We start from the raw sequence: 27,967 nt of genomic DNA on the forward strand, positions 1-27,967 counted from the left end.
ACGTCTATTCAAGTCCTGTGCCCATTTTTTGATGGTCTTTTTGTTGTTGAGTTATAGGAGTTCTTTATATGTTCTAGATATTATTCTCTTACGAGATATGTGATTTGCAAATATTTTCTCCATTTCTATGGGTTGTCTTTTTACTCTCTTGATAGTGTCTTTAGATGCACAAAAGTAAGTTTCAAAGCATAAGAGTTTTATGGTTTTAGTTCTTGCATTTAGGTCCTTAATCCATTTTGCATTGATTTTTGTATATGGTATAAGGTATGGGTCCAGCTTGATTGATTGATTGATTGATTGCATGTGGAAATCCAGTTGTCCCAGCACTATTTATTGAAAATACTTCTTTCCCCACTGGGTAGGCTTAGCACCTTTATTGCAAATCAACTTACTGTATGTATAGGTGTTTCTTCCTGGGCTCTCTATATTCTGTTCCGCTGGTCTGTATGTCTATATGCCAGTACCACAGTTTTGATTACTGTAGCTTTGTAGTAAGTTTTAAAATCATAAAGTGCAAATCTTCCAACTTTGTTCTTCTTTTTCAAGATTGTTTTGGCTGTGAAGGGTCCCTTGAAATTCCATATGAATTCTAGGATTGGTTTTTCTATCTCTGTAAAAAACACCATTGGGATTTTGATAGGGATTGCATTGTCCCTGTATCACTTTGGGTAGTATTGTTATCTTAACAATATTAAGTTTTCCAGTCCATGGACACAGGATGCCTTTCCATTTATTTAGGTTTTCTTTCTTTCTTTTGGAGTGCTGGTGGTGCAGTAGTTAAAGAGCTGACCAAAAGGTCAGCAGTTCGAAAACACCAGCCACTCCTCGGAAACCCTATGGGGCAGTTCTGCTGTGTCCTGTAGGGTCGCCATTAGTTGGAATTGACTCCATGGCAATAGATTTGGTTTTTGGCTTTTTATTTCTTTCAACAATGCTTTTGTAGTTTTTAGTGTATAAATCTTTTGCCTCCTGGGTTAAATTTGTTCCTTTTTTTTTTTTAAGTTTTTGATGCTGTTATAAATAGTATTTTCTTAATTTCTTTTCAGATTGTTCCTTGCTACTGTATAGAAACGGAACTGACTTCGTATGTTGATTTCGTATCCTGTAACTTTGCTGAATTTGTTTATTAGCTCTACCAACCTGTTGCCACTGAGTTGATTCCAACTCATACTGACCCTGTAGGACAGAGTAGAATTGCCCCGTGGGGTTTTCAAGGAGTGGGTGGTGGATTTGAACTACCAACCTTTTTGGTTAGTAGATGAGCTGTTAGCTACTGCACCGCCAGGGCTCCTTATTAGCTGTAACAATTTGTGTGTGTTTGTGTGTGGGCTCTTTAGGGTTTTCTACATATAAGATAGTGTCATCTTCAAACAGATAATTTTACATCTTTCTTTCCAATTCAGATGCGTTTTATAACCTCCCCCCCCCCCCCCCCCCCGCCCAATTGCTCTGGCTAAAATTTCCAGTACAGTGTTGAAAATGAGCATCCTTTTTATTGGTTCTCTCATCTTAACCAAAAAAGCTTTCGGTCTCTGAACAATGAGTATTATGTTACCTGTGGGTTTTTCATAGATGCCCTTTATCCTGTTGAGGAAGCTCCCTCGTACTCCTAGTTTATTGAGTGTTTTTACCAGTAAAGAGTGTAGTATTTAGTCAAATGCTTCCTCTGCATCAGTTGAGATGATCATATGGGTTTTTATTTTCCTTCATTCTATCAATGTGGTGTATTAAATTGATTAATTTTTATGTGTTAAATCACCCTTGCATTCTGGGGATAAATCCCACTTGATGGTAGTGTATAATCTTTTTAATATGCTGCTGAGTTTGGTTTGCTAGTGTTTTATTGAGGATTTTTGTGTCTATATTTATAAGGGATGTTGTCCTACAGGTTTCTGTTCTTTTAGCATGTTTGTCTGGCTTGGTATTAGAGTGATGTTGGTCTCATAATATCAGCTAAGAAGTGTTCCTCTTCTTCAGTTCTTTGGAAGCATTTGAGAAGGATTTGGTGTTAATTTCTCTTTAAATATTTGGCGGAATTCACCAGTGAAGCCATTTGGTCCTTGGCTTTTCTTTGTTGGGAAGATTTCGATTGTGGATTCAGCCTCCTTGTTACAGATTTTCTATTCTTGATAGTTTGTGATTTCTAGGAATTTGCGCATTTCATTTAGGTTGTCTAATTTGTTGGTATACAGTTGTTCATAGTATTTTCTTACAATTCTATTTCTATAAAATTGGTGGGAATGTCCTCATTTTCGTTTCAGATTTTAGTAATTTGATTCTTTTTTTTTCTTAGTCTAGCTAACAGGTTTGTCAATTTTTTGATCTTTTTTAAGAACCAACTTCTGGTTTTATAAATTTTCTCTGTTGTGTTTATCTGTGCTATAAACCTTATTATTTTCTTCCTTGCCCTTCTTTTTCTAGTTCTTTAAGGTGTACCTTATCCATTGCTGTTGAGTTGATCCCAACTCATAGTGACCCTAGGACTGTCCCATAAGGTTTCCAAGGTTGTAAATCTTTACAGAAGCTGACTGCTACATCTTTCCCCTGTGGAGTGGCTGATGGGTTCATACTGCCAACCTTCTGGTTAGTAGCCAGGCACTTTAACCACTGCATCACCAGGGCCCCTTCTTTAAGACGTACCGTTGGTTTATTGATTGGAGATCTTTCTTCTTTTTAATGTAGGCATTTACAGTTATGAAGTTTCCCCTTAATACTGTTTTCACTGCACCCGATAAATTTTGGTATGTTGTGTATTCATTTGCATTTGCCTAAAGGTATTTTCTAATTTCCCTTGTGATTTCTTCTTGGACTCGTTAGTTATTTGAGTGTGTTGTCTAATTTCCACATATTTGTATATCTTCTGCTGTTACTGATTTGTACTTTCATTCCAATGTGATTGGAAAAGATACTTTTATAATTTAAATCTTTCAAATTCTATTAAGATTTTTTATGGCTTAAGATATGATCTAGTCTGGAGATTGATCCATGTGCACTTGAAAAGAACATGTATTCTGCTGTTGTTGGGTGGAACATTCTGTATATGTGTGTTAGGTCTAATTGGTTTATAGTGTTCAGATCCTCTCCTTATTAATCGTCTGTCTGATTGTTCTATTATTGAAAATGGAGTATTGATATCTCCAACTGTTACTGTAGAATTGTCTGTTTTTTCCTTCAATTCTGTCAGTTTTTGCTTCATGTATTTTAGGACTCTGTTGTTAGATGTGTATAATTGTATCTTCTTGCTGGATTGAACCTTTTATCAGTATTGATGTCTCTTGTAACTTTTTTTGTCTCTTGCAACCTTTTTTGACTTAAAGTCTATTTTGTCTGACAGTAATACAGGCATTCCGGTTCTCCTTTGGTTACTGTTTGCATGGAATATCTTTTTCTATCCCTTCACTTTCAACCTCTGTGTCTTTGCATCTAAAGTGAGTCTCTTATGAACAGCATATATAGATGGGTCATGTTTTGTTTTGTTTTTTTTCAATCCACCCTGCCAGTCTCTGCCTTTTAGTAGGAAAGTTAATACATTTACATTTAAAGTAATTACTGATAGGGAAGGATTTACTCTGCCATTTAGCTATTTATTTTCTGTATGTCTCATACATTCCTCCATTCTTTGCATTTACTTGTATTTTTGCAGTGTACCACTTCGATTCCCTCCTTCTTTCCTTTTCTGTATATTTTTTTAGTTGTGTTCTTAGTGGTTACCTTGGGGATTACAATTAACGTCTTAAATTTATAATAATTTAGTTTGAATAGTACCAGCTTAGTTTTAATAATACACAAACACTCCTTCCTATATATCTCCATCCCTCCACCTTTGTATTCTTGTCACAGATTACATCTTTACACATTGTGTATGATTAGCATAGATTTATAATTATTGTTTTATTCGTTTACCTTTTAACTCCAAAGGGGAAGAAAAAAGAAATTACAAACCAAAAGTACAATACTGCTGGCTTCTGTATATACTTACATATTTACCTTTACCAGTGTTCTTTATTTCTTCTTATAGTTTCGAGTTACTGTCTAGTGTCTTTTCGTTTCAAAGTTCTACTCTTATCATTGTTGTGTGCCATTGAGTCAATTCTGACTCATAGCAACCCTCTGTGACAGAGTAGAACTGCCCCGTAGGGTTTCTTAGGCTGTAATCTTTACAGGAGCAGATTGCCAGGTCTTTTCTCCCATGGAGCAGCTGGTCGGTTTTAACTGCCAACCTTTCGGTTAGCAGCCGAATGAGTAACCGTTGTGCCACCAGGACTCCTTTAAAAAGGCATTAGTAATCATTACTTTTTTAATGACCCGTATTCTATTACCCATATATATACTACTTCAGCCTTTATGCATATAGTCAGATTGTTTTGTAGAAAAGTTCTACTGATTTAGACCCCAACCAGAGTATGCTGACTTCTAATGATTTGGGCTTCTGAGTTGTAGAGTGACAGTAGTTCTTCTATCTGATGAAGCTCTAGAGAACTGTGAGATTCAGCGTTCACTATATTTTACAGTGACTTTTTTCTGGAAAAAAAAATTAGTAGATATGTCTAATTTCTTACCTCTAAAATCACTTATTTCACCTGTGAAGCAGAGCTATTTGGGCAATTGTGGTAGCGTACAATAGTTTTGAAAAGCTTTGCTCTAAAGGAAGAATATTTTCACCCTTAAGTTGTACTAAGTCTACTTAGTAAATATCTTATTTTGCACAGCCTTTACTAGGAAATCTGACTTGAACCTTCACATTCTACAGCTGAGACTCCCTTAGGGAGCAGTGCGTTTATGCAGTCAGCGTTTTGAGTAACCGTCGTTTTGACACGTGGTGTCTAATATCAGATAAAATGAAAAAGGCACTAAAGCCTCTTTCTGATCCCTGTCTACAGTAGAACCTGGATGCTTAGAGTTGGGTTTTGGGTAGGAAACCACCTCCCACTTCTCACGTATAGAATCTGAACTGTGCCTGCTCTAACCAGAAGTTTTTTAGACAGACACCTCCTTTGGAGAGTCTGCAGTAGCCCAATATAGAGAAAAAGACAGGTGTTTTTGAAAACAGTAAAGCATGCTTTCCCAAATATTTTTATTATTATTAATGAAACAACATCAAAAGAAAAGTTGTGGTTTCAACTGGAAAGCCCTGTGGCTCAAAGGTCAGCCAGAGTAAACAAGAACTCCTATAAAAAGCCATTTACATTCCCTTCATACAAGATTTATTTATGAGGGATCCTTCCAGGAAAGAGCCTGACTGAGACTAAAGACTGGCCAGGATGTCCTGACTGGACAACATTCAGAGCACGTGACCTGCGTGATCCTAGCAGCCATTCACAAGGACTTTGCTCTCTGGTGCCTTAAACTTTGCTTCCCTTCTTCCTACCCCACGACATTTCCCAAATGAATCCCCCCAGCCGTTAGAACATTCATTGTGGCCCTTTGGAAAATATGAGAAAAAGTGACTGAAATGTGGGCTTTTCTGGTGAGAATGTTGTAGAGCCCCAGTGTCTTCTTTCATTCTGGCTCTTTTTCATTCATTCAACAGGCCTTTACTGTGGTTGGCTATGTGCCTAGTGCTATTCGTGTATATTGGTGCAGAGGGGCCTTAGTGGGTCATTGACTAAAGAAGCGTGAGACCAGGGCATGTCTTTGCTGTGTGATTTCATAGCCCCCTTCACAGACCGCCCAGAAGCCTCTAAAGCTTTTTCCAACAGAAGCTCCAAGTTAAGATTCCTTTTCAGCCCCCTAGAGGGCACTCAAACCACCATGTTAGCTTTAAGATTTTGTTTTCTCAGTAGTCAGAGAGAGCCCCTAAACACTGGCTTATATTAGCAATACTAGATTTATTAAGTAGAAAAGAGCTTCTCAGCAGTTTAATTTAGATGTTTTTGTTTATATATAATCCAGCAGATTGATCCAGGATGAAAACCCCTAATTTCCTAGACGTAAAAACCCGAGATTGCTATAGTCCTGTTTTTCCATTACAGTATGATAAAAATTACCTTGACTGCAGCCAAACCTTACTAAATACTATCTACCTGACAGAGCACAAAGATAATCATCAAAAAACATCTTCTAAGCACATAGTTACTATCTAAAGAAGAGTTTTCCACCATCGTATGTCTAAATTTTTCCACTAATTTTACCTGCATTCCTCTTACTAGTGTTTTTTCTGTATCTAGTACCCTATTTGTATGTGATTGCCACATCTGGGGACTTGCCTCTGTAGCTGTCCAGGCTGTGGAAGGAAATGCCTCTCTTCTCTTGTACTTCACAGCAGCCTTCTATCACCCTCACTACTCCCTTGTCCTCAGCCACCAGTCATCAGGCTCCAGGCTTCCTCAGGAACTACCAGGAAAGTCCCAACCATTGGGTAACCCCGTCACATCCCAGTGTCAGAGGGGAGCCTCTGACCCTCCCTCTATCCCCAACAAAGTAGGAGAGGAAGAGATACAGAGGGGAAAGCAATCTTCTCAGTGCCAGAGTGAGAAGGATTACTTTGTAGAGACTTGTATGGCTGTGAAAAAATGAACTTTTATTTGAAGCTTTATTGTGGTCAGATACTCCTCTGTGGTCCTGTTAGGAACCAAGCTTCTGTTTACATCATCCCGTGTCTGGGAAAATGTGCTTGTAAATTGGCAGATACCTTCCAACGTTTAATTCTCCCTATATGATTTAATCATAAGAAGTGGCAGTTAAATAAGTAAAATTACTAAATACTAAACATCATAATAAAATTCAAAGATAAACCGTAGAATTCTTGTGGAAGTACAAAACTTTTTTAGACTCGTGACATACCAGAGGCCTCAGACACGCTCTGTTATTCAGGCCCCTCTAGGAAAGTTGTGTTTCATTGAATGAATAGTGGACAGTTTCTTCTAGGACCTACCCAGCTCGGTGATTAACCAAGATGTTTGTTTCAGAATAGTTCCTTCACTGAGATTCACGTTTGATGTTGACGTGTCATCAGCTTAGTCACTTCAACTGTATTCACAGCATCCTCATTTTATAATCCAGGAAACACCTTCAGCAGCCGAGTGACTTTACCAAGGAAGAACATTATCAAAGAAGGAGAGCATCCTGATGATTTATGGAGTGTACATTCTTAGCAGATGCCAAGTGTTTGCTAGGATATGACCATACTGTGGTAGAAATAGGGGAGTGATTTCACCCGAGTTGTCACTATCTCGTGCTGTCAGCTCTGTGGCTTTCTGTCAGCAGAGCCTGGATGAAACTTGCCTTGAGTGCATCCCTTCTCTGCAGTCTTCTACTCCCCCTCACCCCGCCCCTTCCCCTGCAACATACTGCTTTGTATTGTGGCATGCTGTCTTGTAGATGGGAAGCTTTTTTGGTACTCTGAATTTTTTGGTACTCTGAAACATTTTCTCCCTTTTCTATTCTTCTACCCATCCAATAAGGAGATGCCATATACGGGTTTCCAGCTAGGTGTTGGAATGTGTTTGATTTTAAAATAATTTATTCTAAGATATGAGTGGTTTAGTTTTTAACTCTCTACGTTATCAAAGGAACTCGTTAATCTAAATCAGTATGCATCAATTTTTTTTTTTTACTGGAACCGACAGAATGAAATTCATTTTATATTGTGACACCTTACCTATATACCATATCTGTAACAAATTTCACAAAGCAATACTTATCCTAATGACCTGTGATATAATATTTTCTACTCTGTTCATTTCTTTAATTTATTTTTTAATGTGATCCAGATCCACCAAACCTTTTTCATGACCAGTGACAGGTGTGACCTGCAGTTTGACTAGCACCTAAATGAGTTTCCAGCTGTATTCCTCCCAACAGTTATGAAGGAAAGGAGTCAGCAGCTTGATTTAGAGGGTTGTAACATTTGCTCACCAGTAAAACGCACTCCATTCCTCTTCGAAATGTTCTGGAAAATAACCTAGGATGGCAGAAACATGAAAATGCAAGATAATCTTAAAATATGTTTGTTATGTGCAAGAATTGAGTTTAAACTGAGTCCCTATTTGTGTGTGTGTGTGTGTGTGTGTGTGTGTGTATACAGATAAATCTTACATTGTCAAAAGCCTGTTGTTTGTGATCTGGTGCGGACCTAGTTTATAGAAGATATTCCGTAAATATTTGTCCCCTTGAATAAGTGTCAGTGACACCTGCCGGTTTATTTGTAATTTTAGGCTTCTTTCAAAGGATGTTAGATGTAAAGGAAAACTGAGAGAACTATATCTAATTGCTTCTATGTAAGGGCTGTGTTGACATTCTTCAAAAAGTACTTTAATTCAAGGCGGCCTCAATGGATTGATCCTAAGTTTAACTTAGCATGTAGAAGTCGTGGTGTGGGTCTTAGTCCTAGCCTTGGGTCATTTTCCTGGGACTCACTTTCTTCATCTTAAAATGAGTGTTTTGGACTAAAAATTGTTAGTTCCCAAACTATTGAAAATCACGGTTCTTGGGAGAAACAGTAAAATACTGATGTATCTGGCCCCCTTCATACAATCTAGGAGTGGTTTGACTTGTTAAAAATGCAGTTATTACATACATAGAGAGAGGGCTTTACTTCAGCAGTAACATATTTTTTCTATTACTTTTTGCCACATGGTGATTATTGTATTCCCCATCAGTAAGATACCAGTGGGCAGCAAAAGTTTATCTACAAATTGGAAGAAGATTTCCACCGTTTGATTTTAGTAACAGTGCACCTTTGTACAGTGTGAAGGAAACAACAGTTAGGCCCCCGAGGCAACCATCAAAACTCCTTTAGCCCTAAGACTCTGCGCACTGTATGCAGAGATGCCTCTCTTTTGCCACATGCCATTTTTCCTTTTCAGTTTTCCCTCTTACTGAATCTCTTCATCTCCCACAGGAATGACATCTTCGTGTTCCTGTTAAGCACGCGAGCTGGAGGACTGGGTATCAACCTCACCGCTGCAGACACGGTACGTAATGAGAACACAGCCCAGCCCTGGCTGCGGAGGTCTTCTGCTGTGAGCGAGTCCTTCAGTTCGCATTACCCTTCATTTTCTGCTACAAACTAGTTTATTTCTTTGCCTCTTATTGTGTCAAAAGACTACAGATTGCATTTTGACTAACTGCAGCATTTTAGCTTTCCTTTTAGACTTTTCTGTCCATTCCCTTTTAACAGGTTTCTTACACATTCATTCAACAAAATATTTAATAAATGCCCACTATGTGCTGGGCACTGTTCTTGACACTTGAGGTACATCAGAGACATTTCAACAAATTATTCATCCTTTCATACCCAGTCTCCCTGGAGAAATAATCCCTCCTCTGAAAGGGGGAAGAGCATTCTTTTTGAATTTCATAATTATCCCCAGTATTCAAATATATTTAATAACAATTTCAATAACCTTAAAAATCCGTAAGTGGGAAATTGTTTTATAAAAGGCATGACTCTGAAAGTGTCACTTTATGTGCCTCTCCATAAAATCAAAGCATCAAAATCCCCACAAGGGTGAGTAGGATGCAAACTTAGGAGACCGTGGAGCGTGGAGGTTCAGGCCTGAAGAGGTTTGAACAGATTGACAGGAGCAGAGCTGGAACTAGACCCATGTTTCCTAGTCTCCGCTCCTGGGCTGTATCCACTCTTGCTTTTTGTAACTGCTATGCAGTAGAATTGCCTGTCCGCAAGAGTGAAAAGAAATTGTGTAATATCACTGGATAGAATATCATCTGTAGGACTCAGTTGTACCTTCCTTGGCATCTAAAACTCTTCAGCCGTTCACCCAGGGCTTCAGGGTCTGACAACCACTGGAATCCTAGCTGGGGAAATGCTGTATCTAACACACATCATTAACTGCCAGCATTTTATGGAAAGACTGTCGGTTGTAGTAGATATTGTTCTTGTGGGTTCTCTGATGTGGTAGCTGACCTGGTGCCTTATCAGATAGCATAAACTTACCCTTTCTCCTTGTTCTGCTTGTTTCTCTGCTTTCTCTACTATTGAAGTATTCCATACAGTCCCAACTTAGTCATATTCTTAATGTGAGTGCAAGATTCATCACTTTCTCCTAGCTGATCTTTTGGCCTCCAGTCTCAGCCCCCAGCCCGTTACTGTTCATCCAAGTCCATTCTTTCTATGCTGCTGCTCTGTTAGGTTGTCTATACCCTTCTTCACTAATCATCTCACTCCTTTGCTTAAAACTCTTCAGGGATTCTCCCTCATCTACAAAATAAAGTATAGACTCCTTTGTACAGCATATAAGACCCTTCATTTTGTGGCCTTTATCTCCCTTTCCAGCCTAATTGCCAGACCACTTCCCCTTCCAAAATTTATGTTCCAGAAATAACGATTGACCTGTAGTTCCTGAAGACACCATGCTGTATTACACTGTTGTACAAACTGTTCCCTCAGCGTAGAATGCCCCGTGAGCCTTCTCTTTTCCTTTGTAAATCCCTGCTTGTTCTTTACAACACTGACCCCTCCCTCTGCTCAAGTTAACCACACTATATCGTGATTAAGTATGTTACATACTAGAGTCAGCTCTTCAATGGGAGGAAGTGTCATGTCTGCATTTCTCATGCCTGGAACAGTTCGTTCACTCATCCGACAGATGTTTAATGAGCATCCACCAAAGGCCAGGCACTATTTTGGCTACTAGGAATTCCGCTGTTTTAGCCACACGCAGCCAGAGTTCTATTTTTGTCCTTATGGTTTCTAGAACTTACATTTCTACCAGGGGAAGATAGACTATAAACAAAATAAAAATGTTAATAAAGAATATGAATGCTGTGGAAAGGAATGCAGCAGGTAAGGAGCGACAGAGTGATCAGGGGCTGGTGTTCTCTGTGGGCTGATAAGGCCTCTCCAGCAAGGTGACACTTGAACCAAGACCTGAAGAAAGTGAGGAAGCAAGCCAAAAGCACGTATCTGGCAGAAAGAAGAGCACTCCAAGCAGAGGAGATGAGTGCAGAGTCCTGAGGTGAGAACATGCTTGGTGCAGTCACACAACAGCCGGGAGCCCAGAGTAGGCAGAATGGAATGAACGAGGGAAGAGTGGTGTGAGCTTGGGATGGGTGTCGCAGAAGCAGACCCTGTGGGGCTTAGTAGGCTGCGGTGAAGACTTGCAGATGAGAGGCCATGGGAAGAACTGGAGCAGAGGAGTAGTGTAATCTGGCTTGGTATTTTAACGCATCCCCCTGGCTTCTAGGGGGCTGTAGGGGAGAAAGGTAAAAGCATGAAGACCAGTTAGGAGTTAGAGACAAAGTAATGGTGACATGGACAAGGAGCGAAGCAGCAGAGATGGTGAGAAATAATTGGAATCTGCATGTATTTTGTTGATGGAGCTAACAGTTTGCTGCTAGCTTGGGTGTGGGGTGTACAGGAAGCATCGAGGACAACTGACTCCACAGTATTTGACCTGAGCAACTGGAATGATGGCGATACCAGTTATTGATAGGAGGAAGAGGAGCTAGGAACAGGTTTGAGGCAGCAGCAGAGTCTGGAGTTCAGGAGAAAGATTGGGGCTGCACATGTATTTTGGAGCCATCAGGTTATAGAGGCTTGATGAGGTCTCTCAGGGAAGTCTAGCATATGTTCATTTGATTAAAATCTATTTCCCGTCTTCTCAGGCTGCCTGTCTAGGGTTTGGTCTCTGGTTTCTTAAGGACAAGTTCCTGAGTCACTCATTTGCATCATCAAAGAAATGAGCAGATTTGGGGGTGGCGGGATCCTCATCACGCTTCCTGTGTGAGGCTAAGGAGTTCCTACTGGCTGTAGAGAACCAGAAGTGGGCCCCTAACCGACAGCCAAGGAGCTCTGGAGGTGCCGCAGTTAAGCACTTAGCTGCCAACCGAAAGGTTGGTGGTTTGAACCCACCCAGCAGCTCAGCAGGAGACAAACCTGGAGATCTGCTTTCGTAAAGATTATAGCCAAGGGGCAATTCTACTCTGTCACACGGGGTCGCTGTGAGTTGGAACTGACTTGACTGCATCCAACAACGAGTACCACCACTGACAGCTGGAGAGGTAGAAGCAGGAATATCTTTTCATTCTGGGGCCTAGAGACAAATGCCCAGGATATTCTGAGTTCTGAATCATTTATATTTAATTTCTGGGGGATTCACTTGTAAATTAGGAGCTCCTTGTACATTCCCTAGAAAAATAGGGCAGCAAGATTGGAATAAATTCGTAGGTGCTGCTTTGGGTTTATTAAAATTAGAGACACAATAGGCTTAACTGCTTTGCCTTGCATTTTTCCTTTGCCCTGAGATTTATTTAGCTTTGGGAGATCCCCTGGACCATTTATGGACAAGGAAGAGGTTAGCCTAAAATGTCAGAACTGACTTAATGTCTTGTGACTGAGAATGCAGCTTGTTGGTATTTGCATATGTAAACACGTATTCATAAACAGTGGGAGTCTGGCCCAGTGTGTTAGTGAAAACATGACTTTAGCGTGTGATTAATGGCAGCTGCCCCTTACTGTCCTTGTTTTCCTTTGTTCTTGTGTTCTTCCTGAAGTGTAGGGATAGCTTTGTGATTGACTCTGTGTACTGAGGGATTGCTAAAAATGGTGCCATTTGTTTTTGTTTCTATGTCAGACCTGTTTTAGATGCGTACATGCTGCGAGAGAATGAAGAACTTTTTGTCCTTTAGTTAGCAATATGAGCAGTCCTAATGTCCCATGAGATGGCAGGGGACAGCTTTCAGCTTTCCCAAGGGACTGAACTTCCACCCATTCTCTTGGGGGAAAAGAGCCCCACCCTCCAAGTGTTGGTCCAACTTTTTCCGGTTGTTCTTCTCTAAATTTTCCTGTTTTCCATTTCACTCCCTCATGCCCTGGAACCTCCTATCGTTGACCTGTGTAGCAGGGCCCCTCCACCGCATCTCAGCTCTCACTCTCTGTCCCACAACTCCCGAGCTTGGTGTTTACAACTCACAACTCGTGAAGGTGCTATTAATGTATTTCCCCTTAGTCATTGCTGGGCCACGCTTTGTGGATTGACTTGCTTTAATCTTTCCTAGTTAGGTCAGTTCTGGTCCTTTAATTGCTACTTGTTTTTCTCTAGAATGTTTCTCTAAGCTCTATAAACCTGACTACCAAATACAGGTGTCGTCTTTGTCCCACTGTGGTAGGCATTGTCACCCCCAGCATTGCCCCCAGTTCATGTCGTGGCTGATTCAGTGTTTGTTTTGTTGTCAAGTTAGATAGTAACCGTTCATCTGACTTGGTTTTTAGCTCTCACACTCTTAATGCTGTGTTTTAATCTTTTAACTGTTATATATTTCATTTTCTTTCTCTCTGGGTAAATATTTTTCTAAGTACAATCGTACTGCATTCTCTTTTCCTCCCAAATGCCCCTAACTCTTTTAATCCATTTACAGAGTAAATAGCCAACAGGTTTGTTTTGTTTTGTTTTTTTTGTTTTGAAGTTAAAATTTCAAACCTATCTCCTTAGGTTTTAATCTTCTTACTTTTGGTGAGTTCGAAAGAACCTAGGTTGAATCAGGTCTGCTTGCCTCTAAGATTTTCACGAAAAAAATGTAAATGGTAAACACTTACGAAGTGATTCATAATATAAAATTCCCCATTATGCGTTCATGCCGAACCATTGCCTCAGGCTTGGCCAGATCAAGGCACTGTCTTGTATGTATGACATCAGCCCCCAGTTTTTACATACGTGGTCATTCTAGGTCTACTGGACAAGTAATGGTCCCTGTGTCCAACTGCAAGTCTTTTACTTAACTCTGTCCTCACTTCTTTTGTTCTTCCCAAAAGTTTAAACTGTATTTACTAGAATTTTGCTTATCCCGTTGAAACTCCCAAATGTTCTGTGGTCAGTTTTGCTGTATTTCTCTACATGGGGCAAGCATTGTTTACTTCCAGATCTTAAGTCTGTGGATACCGTGGAGTGATAATGAGCTTTCACTTTGGCAAGGAGCCAGCAGTTCTCTCCCCAAGGGTTCTAACCTGTGCTAAAAACTGAGGGATTTATATGTCAGATAAAAGTAAGATGAAAGGCATGCCGTAAGAGAGAGCCAGGGGAGGTTCTTACTGGTAGAGACAAGAGCACCGAAAATGCTGATGCCTATTGTCCGTCTTCACCCAGACCTGAATTCTCCCGAGAATAGTTAGAAAAATTGCCTCTGTTTTTACATGAGAAAAATCACTTGGGGATAGTGTTAAGCGAGGGGAAAAGCGTTATAGAGAAAAAGTCTAAAGAGAGATAAATCAGTGTTCAGTTTACATTTTTAGAGTCTGTCTAGTTTTGGTCAATCCCCTTAGATTTTGCAGAATCAACCAACTAGTATTTTTTGGGATCTATTTTGCACTGATAAATGGAGCCTGTCCTCTTAGGACTACGTGGGGAGAGTTAAAATATAGCACACGTGAAATAATTGGCAACTGTTCACTGATCAAGTGGGGACTCTGAACTAGGGTAAGCAGTGCATGGCGGTGGTAATGGTGCAGGTGTGAGAGGACACTTGTAGGTCGCGCCTCAGGTCAACCACTCACCATGATTTCAAGCTAGCCCCTTATTTGTAACAACAAAACCCCACTGCCATCAAGTCGACTCATAGCGACCCTATAGCACAGAGTAGAACTGCCCCATAGGGTTTCCCAAGGCTGTAATCTTTATGGAAGCAGACTGCCACATCTTTCTCCTGCAGAACAGCTGGCGGGTCCAAACCACTGACCTTTTGGTTAGCAGCCAAGCACTTAACCACTGCGCCACCAGGGCTCCATCCTTACTCAAAAGAGGGAGGAAATACATAGTCTTTGTGAGAATTCACTGAGATACGTTCGCACACTGGTGCCAGTAGATTTCAGCCATTATTATTATTATTTCTAATAAAAAATTCAGGAAAAGGGCACATTATTATAGGCTAGAGAAATCAGGGAGGCCTTCCTGGCAGTGGTGAAGCTTGAACTGAACTTTAAAGGACCAACAGAGAAGAGTTGAGGGATTCTAGGTCAGAGAAACAGCTTGAGCAAAAAGAGGTGCAAACAGATGTGATATAAAAGATGAACACTGAAAAAACCTGTCTGCCTAAAAAGGGAACCAGAATTGTTTTGGGAAAGAATAGAAAATGAAATTGGCTCGGCAGAACAGGGCCCAATTATTTAGAGGGGTTTGGACTTGATTGGTTACAACATAAGTGGCAGAGAGGTGGAGTGGTCTGTAGCAGGGAAGGTTTGTCTACAGAGGTACCCAGGGCAGACTGAAGAAGAAAGAGACTGAGATCCCCTAAGCCTGCTAGATTAACAGCGTCAGTGATCCAGGCATCATGGTGAGGATAGTGACAGTGGAGCTGTGCAAAACATAGGTTCATTTCTAAAGAAGCACTGGCAGAATTCAGTGAGTTGGTTGGATATAGAGGAGAATGCATGAGAGATGAGGGACGACCATTTTGAACTAGATTTTTTTCAGTAGGTCAGCTGTGGTGGATAGCAGCCTCAAAGGCTAAGGTCTCAGGAGTCTGTTGGTTTTAGGATTACTTGCGGCGGTTCTACATTTTTGTTTGTTTGTTGTTCAACAAGCTGAAAGTAGCATCCAGGGAACCTTTTAAACATTGCTTCCCTGGAATTCATGGGACAGGAAATGACCCTGTTGGTAGGAGCAGATCTCCCTGAGAATACCAAGGTAGGCCCAGTGTTAAAAGGAAGACTTTCACTCCCTCACGTCCCAGGCCTACCGCTTACTTAGGCTATGTGATCTTAGATAAATAAAATCCTCTATTTCTCTGGGCCTCAGCTTTCTCATCTATAAAGTAGGGGCCTTAATAGTACACGTCATGGGATGGTTATGAAGTTTCGTTAGGTTAACACACATAACTCACTTAAAACAGTGTCTGGCAGACAGTAAGCCCCAAGTGTTAACTGTTCATATTTATTGCTCTTTTTAAATAAACACTGTGAAAAAAGCCAGGAACACGTCTTTTTTGCCCAGGGCAAGTGAAGGAGTGGCTTGGTCTTGTGACTTGATATCCTCTCCATCTTAATATCACAAAGAGAAACCTGGCATCAAACTATTACAGATAGATGAGGGGCTGGGTTGCTCGGAGAATTCCTGGCCTGCCCAGAGAGTGACTCAGTCCTTGCTGTATCTTCGTCTTGCCTATATAGGTGATTTTCTATGACAGCGACTGGAACCCCACTGTGGACCAACAAGCCATGGACAGAGCCCACCGCTTGGGGCAGACAAAGCAGGTTACCGTGTACCGGCTCATCTGCAAAGGCACCATTGAAGAACGCATTCTTCAGAGAGCCAAGGAGAAGAGTGAGGTAAGCACAAGACAAAGGAATTAATATACTGGTGGAGAAGATAGAAAATCCAACCACATTGACTAGGCTAAGACTTTTTAAGGCTCTCTTGCCTTTCATTGATCATGAAGGAGCTAGAATTTCTTCTGAATAGAAAATAAAGTAAGGTTCTGTACAATAGCACTATCAGCTGCCCAGGCCATTCCTTACTCTTCCACCAGAATGGTGTCCATTGCCAAGATTCAGCTGTTGTTCATATGGAAACCCTGATAACAGAAGTAGCTTTCATGTTTGATGTGGTCTCACATTCAAAGGAAGAAAGAATGACATTTGCGCTCTCATACTAGTACTCTCAACTTGATCTGCCTCTGAGATGTACACCAATTTACTAGTTTCCAACGAAAGGATTGTTTTTGGTTTTTTCAACCCTGATTCAGTATTATTGGATATTCTAGCAGTCCTAAGCCTAGAAGTTCTCATTGTCCTTTCTGTTAGATGAATACTCTGGATGAGCCTGTCAGATAAACAAGAATAGGGAGACCAGAGGCCTCACCTGAGGACAGTTGAGAAGGGTGTTTCTTTCTGGATATTCGCCATATGGGAACAGATGCCTGGTGGTGACATTTTGATCTGCTTTGGTACAGATTCAGCGGATGGTGATTTCAGGCGGTAACTTCAAACCGGATACCTTGAAACCCAAAGAGGTGGTTAGTCTTCTTCTAGATGATGAAGAGTTGGAGAAGAAGCGTACGTACTTTAAACCTCTTAATGTTCTCTCTTGCCCTGTAATATATGTTTCTCTAGCCCCACACACATCTGAAAATGGAAGGGCTACTTGATTGGGTGCCAAGAGTAGGGAAAGCCAAAGGTTTGTCTGGGGGAAACTTTTTGTATTAATATTTTATATTAAAGTCCTAACAAAGATGTGTTGTGAAGTAAAAGGCAAAATTTACATGTATTTTTAAAATAAATGTAATTTCAAATAAACGTGTAGCTTGCTGTAGGAAGGCTATATCCCTAGACTCCCCACCAGTTACGAATTTACTCTGTTCTGCCCTGAGAGATGTTTCTGGGGAAAAGTTGGAGAAGCGCTGCTGTAACATGCAAACCCCTTTCCCATTATTTCTGGCCTTTGAGAACAGTGAGTTTCAAACTTAGGGGTGAGCCTTCTGAAGACTTCCACGGCATAACACCAAAATAAGTTCATGGTTCTCACTGTTGCCATCATCGTCTGATATACCTTTCGGACCTCTACAGCCATACCTGGTCTGTTCAATGCAGAGATTCGAAAAGGCTGGAAAGAAAAGAAAAGGAAAAAAAAAAAAGGGCAAGGAGAGGCCTGTAATAATTAAACTGAACCATCGTTGAGCCCAAAAGCTGCGGAGTATCCAAGAACTATATTCTTTCTCCAGGTTAGAAAGCCCCTAGTTACCTGCTTTAGACAGATCAAAGTTGTACCTTGGAACATAAACATCAGAGGATACGCGGTCACCTTAGTTTCAGAGTAGAAATAGGATTAGATGCATCTTTTAATGCATGTAAGAGTGAAATGTCTTTTGACAGTATATAGGTGTATCCAGCTAGAAATGTTAGTTTTCTTTTCAAAATTTTTTCTGTGATACCACTTGCTGGAAATGCAAGAATAAAAAATTCCGTAAAGTATGATTGGTACAGGTTGGAGATTCTTCAGATCTTACTTAATTTTCTTGGTAGTGAGACTGCGACAGGAAGAGAAACGGCAGCAGGAGGAAACCAACCGAGTGAAAGAGCGCAAGCGTAAACGGGAGAAGTACGCAGAGAAGGTATCTCTACCCTGGGGGGCCAGTGGGGGTGGGGGGCCTACAGACCAGGCTGAGGAGTACAGGGCTTGTCATCACTGGTTGGTATCCAGCTCCAGCTGTGTGTGATCACAGCAGGTCTGTGCTGACTGACATTTGATCAGGAGAAATGCTTGAGAGTACTGTGGCCCTGGTAGACCTGTACTCACAGCACAGACCAACCCTATCTGTGTTCACAGTTTAATTGTAGGAACCATTCGTCTGGGCCATTTCAAAGCGTAAGGCTAAATATGGGTACGGTGGCTGTTACATAGATTATTAGAGTTCACAGAATCTTAGAAAGAACATAAGAGCACATCAGAGCCAATTCTTCTACCATAATTCCGCGTGTGTACCATTCAGAGTCATCTGTTGTTGGAAAAGTAAATCGCTGACCATTCTGACCCTCTCTTTTTCTCCAGTACACTCCAAGAATTTCACCTAGCTTTTTTCTCCATTTTCATTTTTCCTGCTTTAGCCCATTAGGGTTGCTATAAAGGGAATGTAGTTTTCCTTAATTTCTCCATATCTTGCTGTTTCTACCAAAGAGTTTTATCAGTCATTCTTCTCCCCAGTCTTTACTGGCACGTAAATTGAAGGGAAACCTTCAGGACTTACACCCGTTTCAGGAGTCAGCCGGTTAGTTCTGTCTAGGTTCCTGGACTTATTATGCCACAGGCTGTTAGTTATTATCAGTTGTGCTTTAGGTGAAAGTTTACAGCTCAAGTTAAATTCATTCAAAAATGTATACATGCATTGTTTTGAGACATTGATTGCCATCCCCACAATGTGATAACAGCTGCTGCTTTCCACCCTGGGTTCCCTGTGGCCATTCATCTAGTTCCTCTTGCTTCTTGCCTTCTCACCTTGCTTTTGGGCAGGAGCTGCCCATTTGGTCTTGTGTATTTGACTGATCTAAGAAGCACATTCCTCGCTTGTGTTATTTTTTGTTTTATAGGTCTGTCTAATCTTTGTGTGAAAAGTTGGCTTCAGGAGTGGTTTCAGTTCTGAGTTACCAGAGTGTCTGGGGGCCACAGTCTCGGGTTCCGCCAGTCTCTGTCAGACCAGTAAGTCTGGTCTTTTTTCATAAATTCGAACTCTGTTCTACGTTTTTCTCCCGTTTTATCTGGGACTCTCTGTTGTGATCCCTGTCAGAGCTGTTGGTGGTAGCCAGGCACCATCTAGTTCTTCTGGGCTCACCCTGGGGGGGTCTGTGGTTCACATTGTCTTTTAATCCTTTAGACACATATTTTCTTTGTGTATTTGGTTTTCTTCATCCTCCTTTGCTCTGGATGGGACGGGACAAATAGATGTGTCTCAGATGGCTGCTCTCAAGCTTTTAAGACCCCAGATGCTACTCATCAAAATAGGGTGTAGACCATTTTCTTCATGAACTGTGTTATATCAGTTGACCTATATGTCCCCTGAGACTACGGTCCCCAGATCGCAGCTCCTGCCACTCGATCCCTCAAAGTATTTGGATATGTCTAGGAAACTTCTATGCATTTGCTTTGGTCCAGTTGTGCTGACTTCCCCTATATTGTGTGTTGTCCTTCCCTTCACCGAAGTTGACATTTGTCTACCATCTAGTTAGTGATTTTCCCTCTCCCTCCCTCCCCACCATCATAACCATCAAAGAATGTTTTTTTCTGTGTAAACCTTCTCTTGAGTTCTGAAAATATTGGTCTCATATAATATTTGTCCTTTTGTGACTGACTTATTTCACTTGGCATGATGCCCTCCAGATCCATCTATGTTGTGAGATGTTTCGAGGATTCATAATTGTTCTTCATGGTTGTGTAATACTCCATTGTGTATATTTACCATAATTTGTTTATTCATTCATATGTGAGCCCTAGTCTTGAACAAGATAGCCATCTGACCTTCAGGCGTCTCCATAGCTCTGATCCTCCAGCCCTACCCTTGTCCCTGACCCATTTCCTTGGTCAGTTTGGTTTGCCTGAAGTATATTGTCTGGCCACATAGTAAAACTTTCTGCTTAAGTGGAGGTCATCTTCTCCTTATCCAAGCTTAGTGTTAGGGCCACGTGTCTCTTTGGCCATGTCTGTATTATATCATCTTCCAGTAGACTTACCAACTGTTCCTGTTGTAAATTAAGCCTGCTGCTAAGCACCGCCATTTCTAGTCTGAAGGATGTCCCTGGTACTCACTTCATTTACAAAGCTGAAGAATCCTAGGAATTCAAGCCCATCCTAGCCTGGGCTGCCATCTCTCCCATTTCCTCAGGTTGTCTTTCATGACTCCACCATCAGTATCTAGCACATTACTTCCTAGTATTTAGAATAAAAAAAAAGCTTTAACATCCAGAAGTAATATCAAAGAAGAAAAGGAACATGGATTTCTCATGCAAAACATTGTAGGCTTTACAGAGTTTGCATTAGATGTCATCTCTACTCCAAGTATAGAACTTTCAGTTAAAGGTACAGTAATATTAATTGCACAAAGACAATACCATGGTAACCCTAATACAGGTGTAGGCACAAATGCAGTTAGGTATAGTAGGTAGGTATGATTCCCAGACGTATCCAAGCACATTCTGTGATCCCAGATCCCTAATCTGTGACATAAAAAAACATAGTCTTACCGAATGTGGTTCTAGAACTGTTCAGTGTAGCGTGGTCACTCAACCCTTAAGAGTTTACATGTAAATTGAAAAAATGACAAAAACAACCCATTATTCCTTGGGTGTAATGAGGTCCTCTTTTTCATGTGGCACATTTAAAAAAAAGACAGAGTGAAAACAGATGTACATAAAGTATATTGAAAGCACTGGCCCTGCCTTTCTGCAAGGGCCTTAATTCAGCCCCTGACAAGTGTGGTGCTGCAGCTTGGGCGCACCGGAGTCTGGACCCGCCCGTGCCCCGTGAGGATCAGGCCTGCTGTGGCTCTGGTTCGGTGTGACTGGCCTACCTTTTAAGTTCTTATTATGCCACATTTTTCCTCCTTTCTTATGAGCTTTTTCTTTCTTAAAAATGTGCTATTCGAAAATAATGAAATATAGATGTTTATAAAGAACGAAAGTTCTGTCTTCATTTTCTTCCCAGTCCCACTCTTCTGTCAGTCCCTGTTCTCATACTTTTTCCATTTTTCCTGATGTGCGTGTTCCCAGAAGAAAAAGGAAGATGAATTGGATGGCAAAAGGAGAAAGGAGGGTGTGAACCTGGTGATCCCATTTGTTCCCTCGGCTGATAACTCCAACCTCTCTGCTGATGGGGATGACTCCTTCATTAGTGTGGACTCTGCCATGCCCAGCCCCTTCAGTGAGGTGAGGGATGACTCCTTCGTTGGTGTGGGCTCTGCCATGCCCAGCCCCTTCAGTGAGGTGAGGGATGACCCCTTCATTAGTGTGGACTCTGCCATGCCCAGCCCCTTCAGTGAGGTGAGGGATGACTCCTTCGTTGGTGTGGGCTCTGCCATGCCCAGCGCCTTCAGTGAGGTGAGGCTCCTGGGAGATGGTTCATTGCAGCAGTGGGGACTGTGTCTTGACCTAGGAGCAGGGACACACTGCTGAGCAACCCATGGTTCTCCTCTAATCCTCCTGCCTTGTAGAAGGGGTTGCACCTGGGATCCACAAGGAGCAAAGCAAACGAGGACAGGCTGGCTTCTCTGATCCCTGTTTGTTCAGTCTTTGATCTAATCGGCAGCAAGAAAGCCAGGAAGAAGAGAGAATTAGTGACAGGACCCATGAAGCCTGTTCCCACCCAGGTGCAAGGCAAGGGCCTTGGGCAGCTCCCCACAGTGGGTGCTCTGGGCACCACGAGCAGTGGTGACCTCAGACCTTGCCCCTCCAGATCTCCATCAGCAGTGAGCTGCACACGGGCTCCATTCCCCCTGATGAGAGCAGCAGTGACATGCTGGTCATTGTGGATGACCCAGCCTCCTCAGCACCTCAGTCCCGAGCCACCAACTCTCCTGCTTCCATGACGGGCTCCGTCTCAGACACCGTGAACGGTAAGTTCACTGCTGTCTCACACAGCTTGGGCCTGGCCCCGTGCTTTGAGAACAGCATGGGTTTGATGTGGGTGAGGCCCTGATTCCTTCTAGGATTATGGCATTTTCTTTAAAGGAGAGTGGAATGGAGCCAGAAAGAGAATTTATACGATGATTCTTTCAATGGCCTGTCAAATGAAAGGGAGAAAGAGAAGGTTTAGGGAAAGCAAAATAAGAATTTTATAAAGATTTCAAACTTCTTTGTTTTCTAGTCATCTCTTTCACATTTCATCCTAATTTTTGTAATTTTCGATTAAAGTGAGCTTTTGTGCTGGTGGGTATGATTTCCAGATGTATCCAAGCACATTCTGTGATCCCAGATCCCTAATCTGTGACATAGCCTTACCGAATTTGGTTCTAGAACTGTTTAGTGTAGCCCGGTCACTCAACCCTTAAGAGTTTACATGTAAATTGAAAAAATAATAACAAAGACAAGCATTATTCCTTGGCTATAATGAGGCCACTTTGTTGCGTGGGGCCTACGTTGCTGCAGTTTCCCTGGGAGCCTAGATTTGAAGCTTTGGGGTAAAAGTTGCCTCTCCAAGGCCAGGGGTGCGTTGGCAAAAGTGTGCAGGTGCAAAACAGGTGGCAGGTCCCTGGGTTTTGTTTAGCAGTGATCTGTGTAAAGCAAGAATGCAAAACTGATGAGACTGCTGTGGAAAGAAAAGAAATTTGAGGGGTCAGGCAGTTTTGAACTGTTTGAATTCTTAATATCTGTGCAGCTCAGTGGCCCAGCCACCTCCCAGAGAGGCCTCAAACACCCTGAGAACCAGCTTTCCCTGCCAGAGTAAGATTATGTTAACATGTGAAGAAATTGCGTTTTTTTCCTCTTTGTCCATTTGTTCCCACAGGAATTTCCATTCAGGAAATGCCAGCTGCAGGACGTGGTCACTCAGCTCGAAGTCGAGGACGCCCCAAAGGTTCAGGCAGCACAGCCAAAGGAGCAGGGAAAGGCCGGAGCCGCAAGTCCACAGCTGGTAGTGCTGCCGCCATGGCAGGAGCCAAAGCAGGGGCTGCAGCAGCCTCGGCAGCCGCCTACGCTGCATACGGGTACAACGTGTCAAAAGGTACGGGGGCCGGGGGCCGCAGGCTCCGCTCTGGCCGAGGGCGGTCTGGACACTCTGTTGAACGTTCCACCGGGTAGAGCAGGTGGGATAGGGCATCGACTTCCCAGAGCCCAGATCAGAATCTTCTTTCTTCACATCAAGCTGTCTTAAATCTCCTTCTTGCCCTCGTGACTTGCTACAAGGTCACCTTTGAATTAGAAGTAATTGAAAAAGAGAGAGCTGGATTTTCATGCTACGGAAACATTCAGAATTTTTCCTGCTTTGGGAACTGATTTCTTTCTGAGACCCATGTTTCAGTCATCTGGGGTAGCTTGTTAACACTTACGGTGCTCTGTGTGCTAGGAGCAGGACGTATAGTAGAAGTGTTACAGGCATATGATATATGAGCTGTACGTAGGATGTGTTTAACAGGAATACGAGGCGATATGCAGGTAAGGGGAAAGAGAGGGAAAGGTTGTAGATCAGAAGAAGGGAGGAACCACTGGGCCTGATAATGAGAAGGCTGCCAAGCTGTCATTGACAAAGTTTGAGAAGGGATGTGGCTGTCAGGACTGTCAGGACCATGACGTGAAGGATAATTGTCTCAGTGGAATGCAGGACTTTGAGAGTGATGAGGAGAGAGATGGGTGTCAGAGAGTCCATTTACAGAACTCTCTCCTCATTCAAAACATGGGTTAATATTTAGCTCATAGGGTTGTTATAAGAAGTCAACACATTATTGAATGGAAAGTGCTTGGCCTCTAGTACATGATCAGTAAATGTTAGCTCACCTCTCCTTTACCCTACTGCAGGGACCCCAGCCCTTATTTGTTTGTTCATTCAGCAAATATGAAGTAGAAGAGCCTAGCCCAGTGTTTCTTAACCTTTTGCCAGCACATTACATCCTTGGAAAAAAGTCACCAGTTGTCAAGGCGACCATGGCAAGGTCTCACCTGTGGGTGGGACAGAGCATGACGGTCATCAGGGTTGTTGGTGGAGACCTGGACTGAGGGGCTGAGGGGTAAAGGAGTCAACAGGTGGTAGAGTGTCACAAGAAAGATTAACAGCTTGGTAGTTGGGAATGGAGAATGAGGGAAAGGACTAACTCAGAGATTACCTGCAGTTCTGCTGTGGATGAGAAGAGAAACAGTGTCTGCCCACCGAGCACCTAGAATTCTTTTTTAGTAAAGTAAAACCACTATACAAGAAACAAATGAGTCATATTAGATATCATGTTTTCAGGTGTAAGTGAGTGGCTGTAAGTGAAAAAGGAGAGCTTATTGTTGCCTGGGGAGCCATCACCACAGATGGCGGGTTTGAACTAAGTTGTCAAGTGGGAGTGGCTAGTCTTAGAGAGCACAAGGGGAACTGCATTGGTTTAGGTACAGGACAGAGACTGAGCAGTCTTGTGGCCTCTGGCCAGACTGATCGGCAAGTGGAGAACACCTTCTAAAATGAGGACGGAGGCAGCTCATCACAGTGGTGTCCCAAGAAAGAAGAAAATGGCATCAGAGTCTAATTAAAGTGCAGATCTCATCCTACAGCTTTGGCTTCCACAGATCATATAGCGTGTGCTCTGCCCTTGAGCGCCAGGATGGCAGTTTACCCCATGTGGACGAGGTAGTGTGAGGCGGGCTGGGTGAAAAGACAGTTGACCAGAAGAACAAGCACATGTGCCAGGAAGAGGTTGACCGGGTGGAGGTTTCCCGTCCATCTCTTTCCTGGCCCAGACTCTATAACCAGGGCCAGAGGCAGGACGGCAGCTCACGCAGGACAGTTGCTTACAGTCTTCTTGCCTCTCTCTCCATCCACACAGGAATCTCTGCCAGCAGTCCTTTGCAGACATCCCTTGTTCGGCCTGCTGGCCTGGCTGAATTTGGACCTTCAAGCGCCTCTTCTCCCTTGAGCTCCCCTTTGAGCAAAGGAAATAGTGTTCCTGGAACTCCCAGGAGCCTCCACATGACCAGCAGCCTAACGACAGATTCCCTGGTCCGGAAACAGGGCAGAGGCTCCAATCCCTCTGGAGGACGGTAACCAGCTGGGCCCTCCAGCTTCCTTGAACCAAACCAGGGGCTAGAGTCCTTGCCAGCAAACGGTGTTCGGATGGCTTGCCCAGTGCAGCGTATCACATCCCAAGTCAGAGGGCGGAGATGACCAGTTGCAGCAAGGGAAGGCCAGGCAGGTGGTGTTGGTATGAGCACTTTTATCACCTGTGTCTCAAAAGGAGAGCTCTGGGTTTGCTGAAAGGAAGAAGGCCCAGGGACAGGGATTGGCCCCGCTGCACCTCGGATGAACTTGATAGCCAAGTCTTAAACCTCTTAGCGGGGAAGGGCCTGATATCGACCCCTTTAGATGCTCAGGCACGCTGTCTCCATCCCCACTCCCCTGGCTGCCTCTGGCCGTGTCCCTTGCAAAGGCTCTGCGCGTGCTGTGAAGAATGTCCCACGGTGGAGGCTACACTTACAGTTGTGGTTTCCTGTAGGGCTAGGAAGGGAGGAAGTCGTGTACCTGGCATCCTCCGTCTGTGGGGAGCTCCCCAGGTCTCCAAACCCCATCTGCCAGAGTGTCACCATTGAAGGGGGCAGTGAGTGTGAGAAGGCATGGCCTGGCAGAAAGGTGGAAGGCTAGGAAGTGCGCCCGTAGGCAGTTGTTTTCCCAGCACCTCCTCCCCAGTCCTGCATGGTTCACACCAGAGAACCTCAGGTCCCACCAGCAACAATAGCAGCAGCTTCTACCCAAGGGACTCCCAGAAGCCAGTTCGGAGACCAGGAGCCACCTCAGTCAGCAGGACATCCTCACTGCCCCTCTTGCAGGCTCCTCTTTGCTCTTCCTGAATGCACAGTCTCCCCACCCCTCGCCCTTCAGCCCCCCGCTTGGCTGTATGCACTGTCTGTATTGCACTGAGAAAGGAAGGGACAGCAGGAGTGAGGCAGAGAGGGCGAGCTTGGCCCTGACCCTCAGCCCAGAGCCACTGGCCTGAGCTCGCCGCCCTCCAAGAGAGGCAGGAGGCTGGTGTTCCACACGGGAGCTGTTTCTGCCTGCCCCCAGCCTGCCGTGTCCCTGGTGGAGCAGGTGCTTCTGGGAGGGCCAGCCTCTAATTTGCACACCTGAAAATCGCGGAATTGAGTCTAGATAGATTGATTTTTTGAAAATTTTTTGGAGCAGGGAGTGTAGGGGAGTCATTTAATTTAAATCATTAAGATTCCCCTGCCCAAACCCAGACTCCTGTGTACAGACGCTGTTTAGAGGGAATCAGAAAAATGCCAAGCCTTTTTTCTCTTTGAATGTGCTGTCTATTTTTATAACTGAACTTGTACATATGTATAAAGAGAGACACATCTTTCTTTTACTAACTGGACAAAAAATCTTAAATAAAATGGAGTGAGATAATTTTATGTACATTGGAGTATCTGTGGTCTTTTGCAGCTGCATCTTGGGAGCAGGGTGGGACTCTCAGGGGAGGGGTCAGGAGAAAAGGAGGGCAGAACCCCAGCCTTGCTGTTGTGGTCAGAGGGGGCAAGTGGTCAGCGGGACAGGAGTGGACACGGTGTCTCCTCAGTGGCAGTCTTAATTGGGCTTAGGAATTTGCCTCCAGCCATCAGGAAGGAGGCCTGGTCTAGTGCCTGGCCTGCGTGGTCAGGCCCTCAGGGTGAGGGCTCTTGACAGCTCAGGATGTAGGTTTGGGCAGCTTGACGTGGTCCACCCTCAAGCAAAGTTGCAAAGCAGTAATCTTAATGCTGGCGGTTTCTTTCTCCAAAAAGCACAGGAAAGAGGTTATCCTAGCAGTGTGCAGTCTGTAATCTCTCCAGCTGATAGGAACGTCATGGTTCTAGTCTCTAAAGCTGTGAGGTGTGTGCATATAGTTTATGTGAACCCCAAAAGCCTGCTTCTTTGCAGATCCAGTGCACTATCAGTGGGTCATTCAGACTGACCAGAATGCTGGTGACCTGACAAAGGGACTTACTGTTAATCCGAGTTCTCTGCACTTGGAGCAATCATGAAAGAAACAGTGAAATATGTTCAGAGGGATTCCAGCTCTCTGCTCAGTTGGAAAAAGCACCAGCTCCCTGCCTGGGCGGGTGGTTGGTGTTTCCCTGATTGAGCTAAAAGACTAATACGTTCTTGCGTCACCTTTGAGCAGAGCCTGTGCTCTTCCCAGCGTGCTGGCCGTGCGGCCTCCCTAGCCTTGGCTCACCCCCGCTGGTCAGGATGGACTGGCTCCCGTACAGCTGCTGCCCACCCAGTCACAGGGTCAGCCTTCATTCTGTCGATCTCAGGGCGGCATTATCAGATAGGCAGGTTACTGTTTTTCTTGCCGATAAACTTGACCAAGGCTTCACACAGAACAAACCAGCATCAGTTTCCTAACTACCCTAACTGCCCTCTTGTCCTCCTCACTGCGGCTGTGGGATAGCAGACCTACTGGGATGGGTCTCCGGCTTTCATCTCTGAGCAAAGCCCCCGATGATATTACTGCTGGCTCTCTGCCAAGGTCAGCAGTGGCCTCACTGGGGCCCTGCCAGCTCTCAGATTCTTGCTCAGCTTAGCCCAGATGTGAATAGCCTAATGCCCTCTCCCAAAAGGGGTGTGAGCTTTGTGTCAAAACCCTCCAGGCTTCTCTGTGCCCAGACACTGCCATACCCCCTTCACCCATTTACAGTCCACTCCCTGAGGAAACACAAGCCAGTGTTTCCCACCAAGGGTGGGCCCACAGTGATGTCCTGTCGCTCCCTCCTCACCTGGCCAACCTTAAGAGAAGGCAGAGGGGTGGGAGCTGAATCTTGAAGGCTTCAAGCTCATTGAACTTAAGTCCAGTCCCCAAGTTAGGACTCATGGCCTGGACTCCCACCTTCAGAGGACTTGCCCATCTTCCATGACACGGAACACAGGGA

The 27,967-nt window shown here is 43.5% G+C and overlaps 1 protein-coding gene across 3 annotated transcripts in view; it reads left to right on the forward strand.

Annotated features, from left to right (window-relative positions):
- Positions 1–26,457, forward strand: part of INO80 (INO80 complex ATPase subunit) — a 135,275-nt gene extending 108,818 nt beyond the window's left edge. For 2 of the 3 annotated variants that reach the window (XM_049897358.1, XM_049897359.1), the window contains exons 29-36: positions 8,843–8,915; positions 16,064–16,222; positions 16,846–16,948; positions 17,915–18,003; positions 21,149–21,304; positions 21,831–21,990; positions 22,881–23,096; positions 24,892–26,457. In XM_049897358.1, the coding sequence (XP_049753315.1) occupies positions 8,843–8,915; positions 16,064–16,222; positions 16,846–16,948; positions 17,915–18,003; positions 21,149–21,304; positions 21,831–21,990; positions 22,881–23,096; positions 24,892–25,109 (1,174 nt within the window). In that variant the 3' untranslated portion in view covers positions 25,110–26,457. The remainder of the gene's footprint in view (positions 1–8,842; positions 8,916–16,063; positions 16,223–16,845; positions 16,949–17,914; positions 18,004–21,148; positions 21,305–21,830; positions 21,991–22,880; positions 23,097–24,891) is intronic. The other variant, XM_049897360.1, reaches the window with a different exon arrangement.
- The last annotated feature ends 1,510 nt before the right edge of the window (positions 26,458–27,967 follow it).

Source organism: Elephas maximus, chromosome 10 (genome assembly GCF_024166365.1).
Source record: "Elephas maximus indicus isolate mEleMax1 chromosome 10, mEleMax1 primary haplotype, whole genome shotgun sequence".
Lineage (NCBI taxonomy): Eukaryota > Metazoa > Chordata > Mammalia > Proboscidea > Elephantidae > Elephas > Elephas maximus.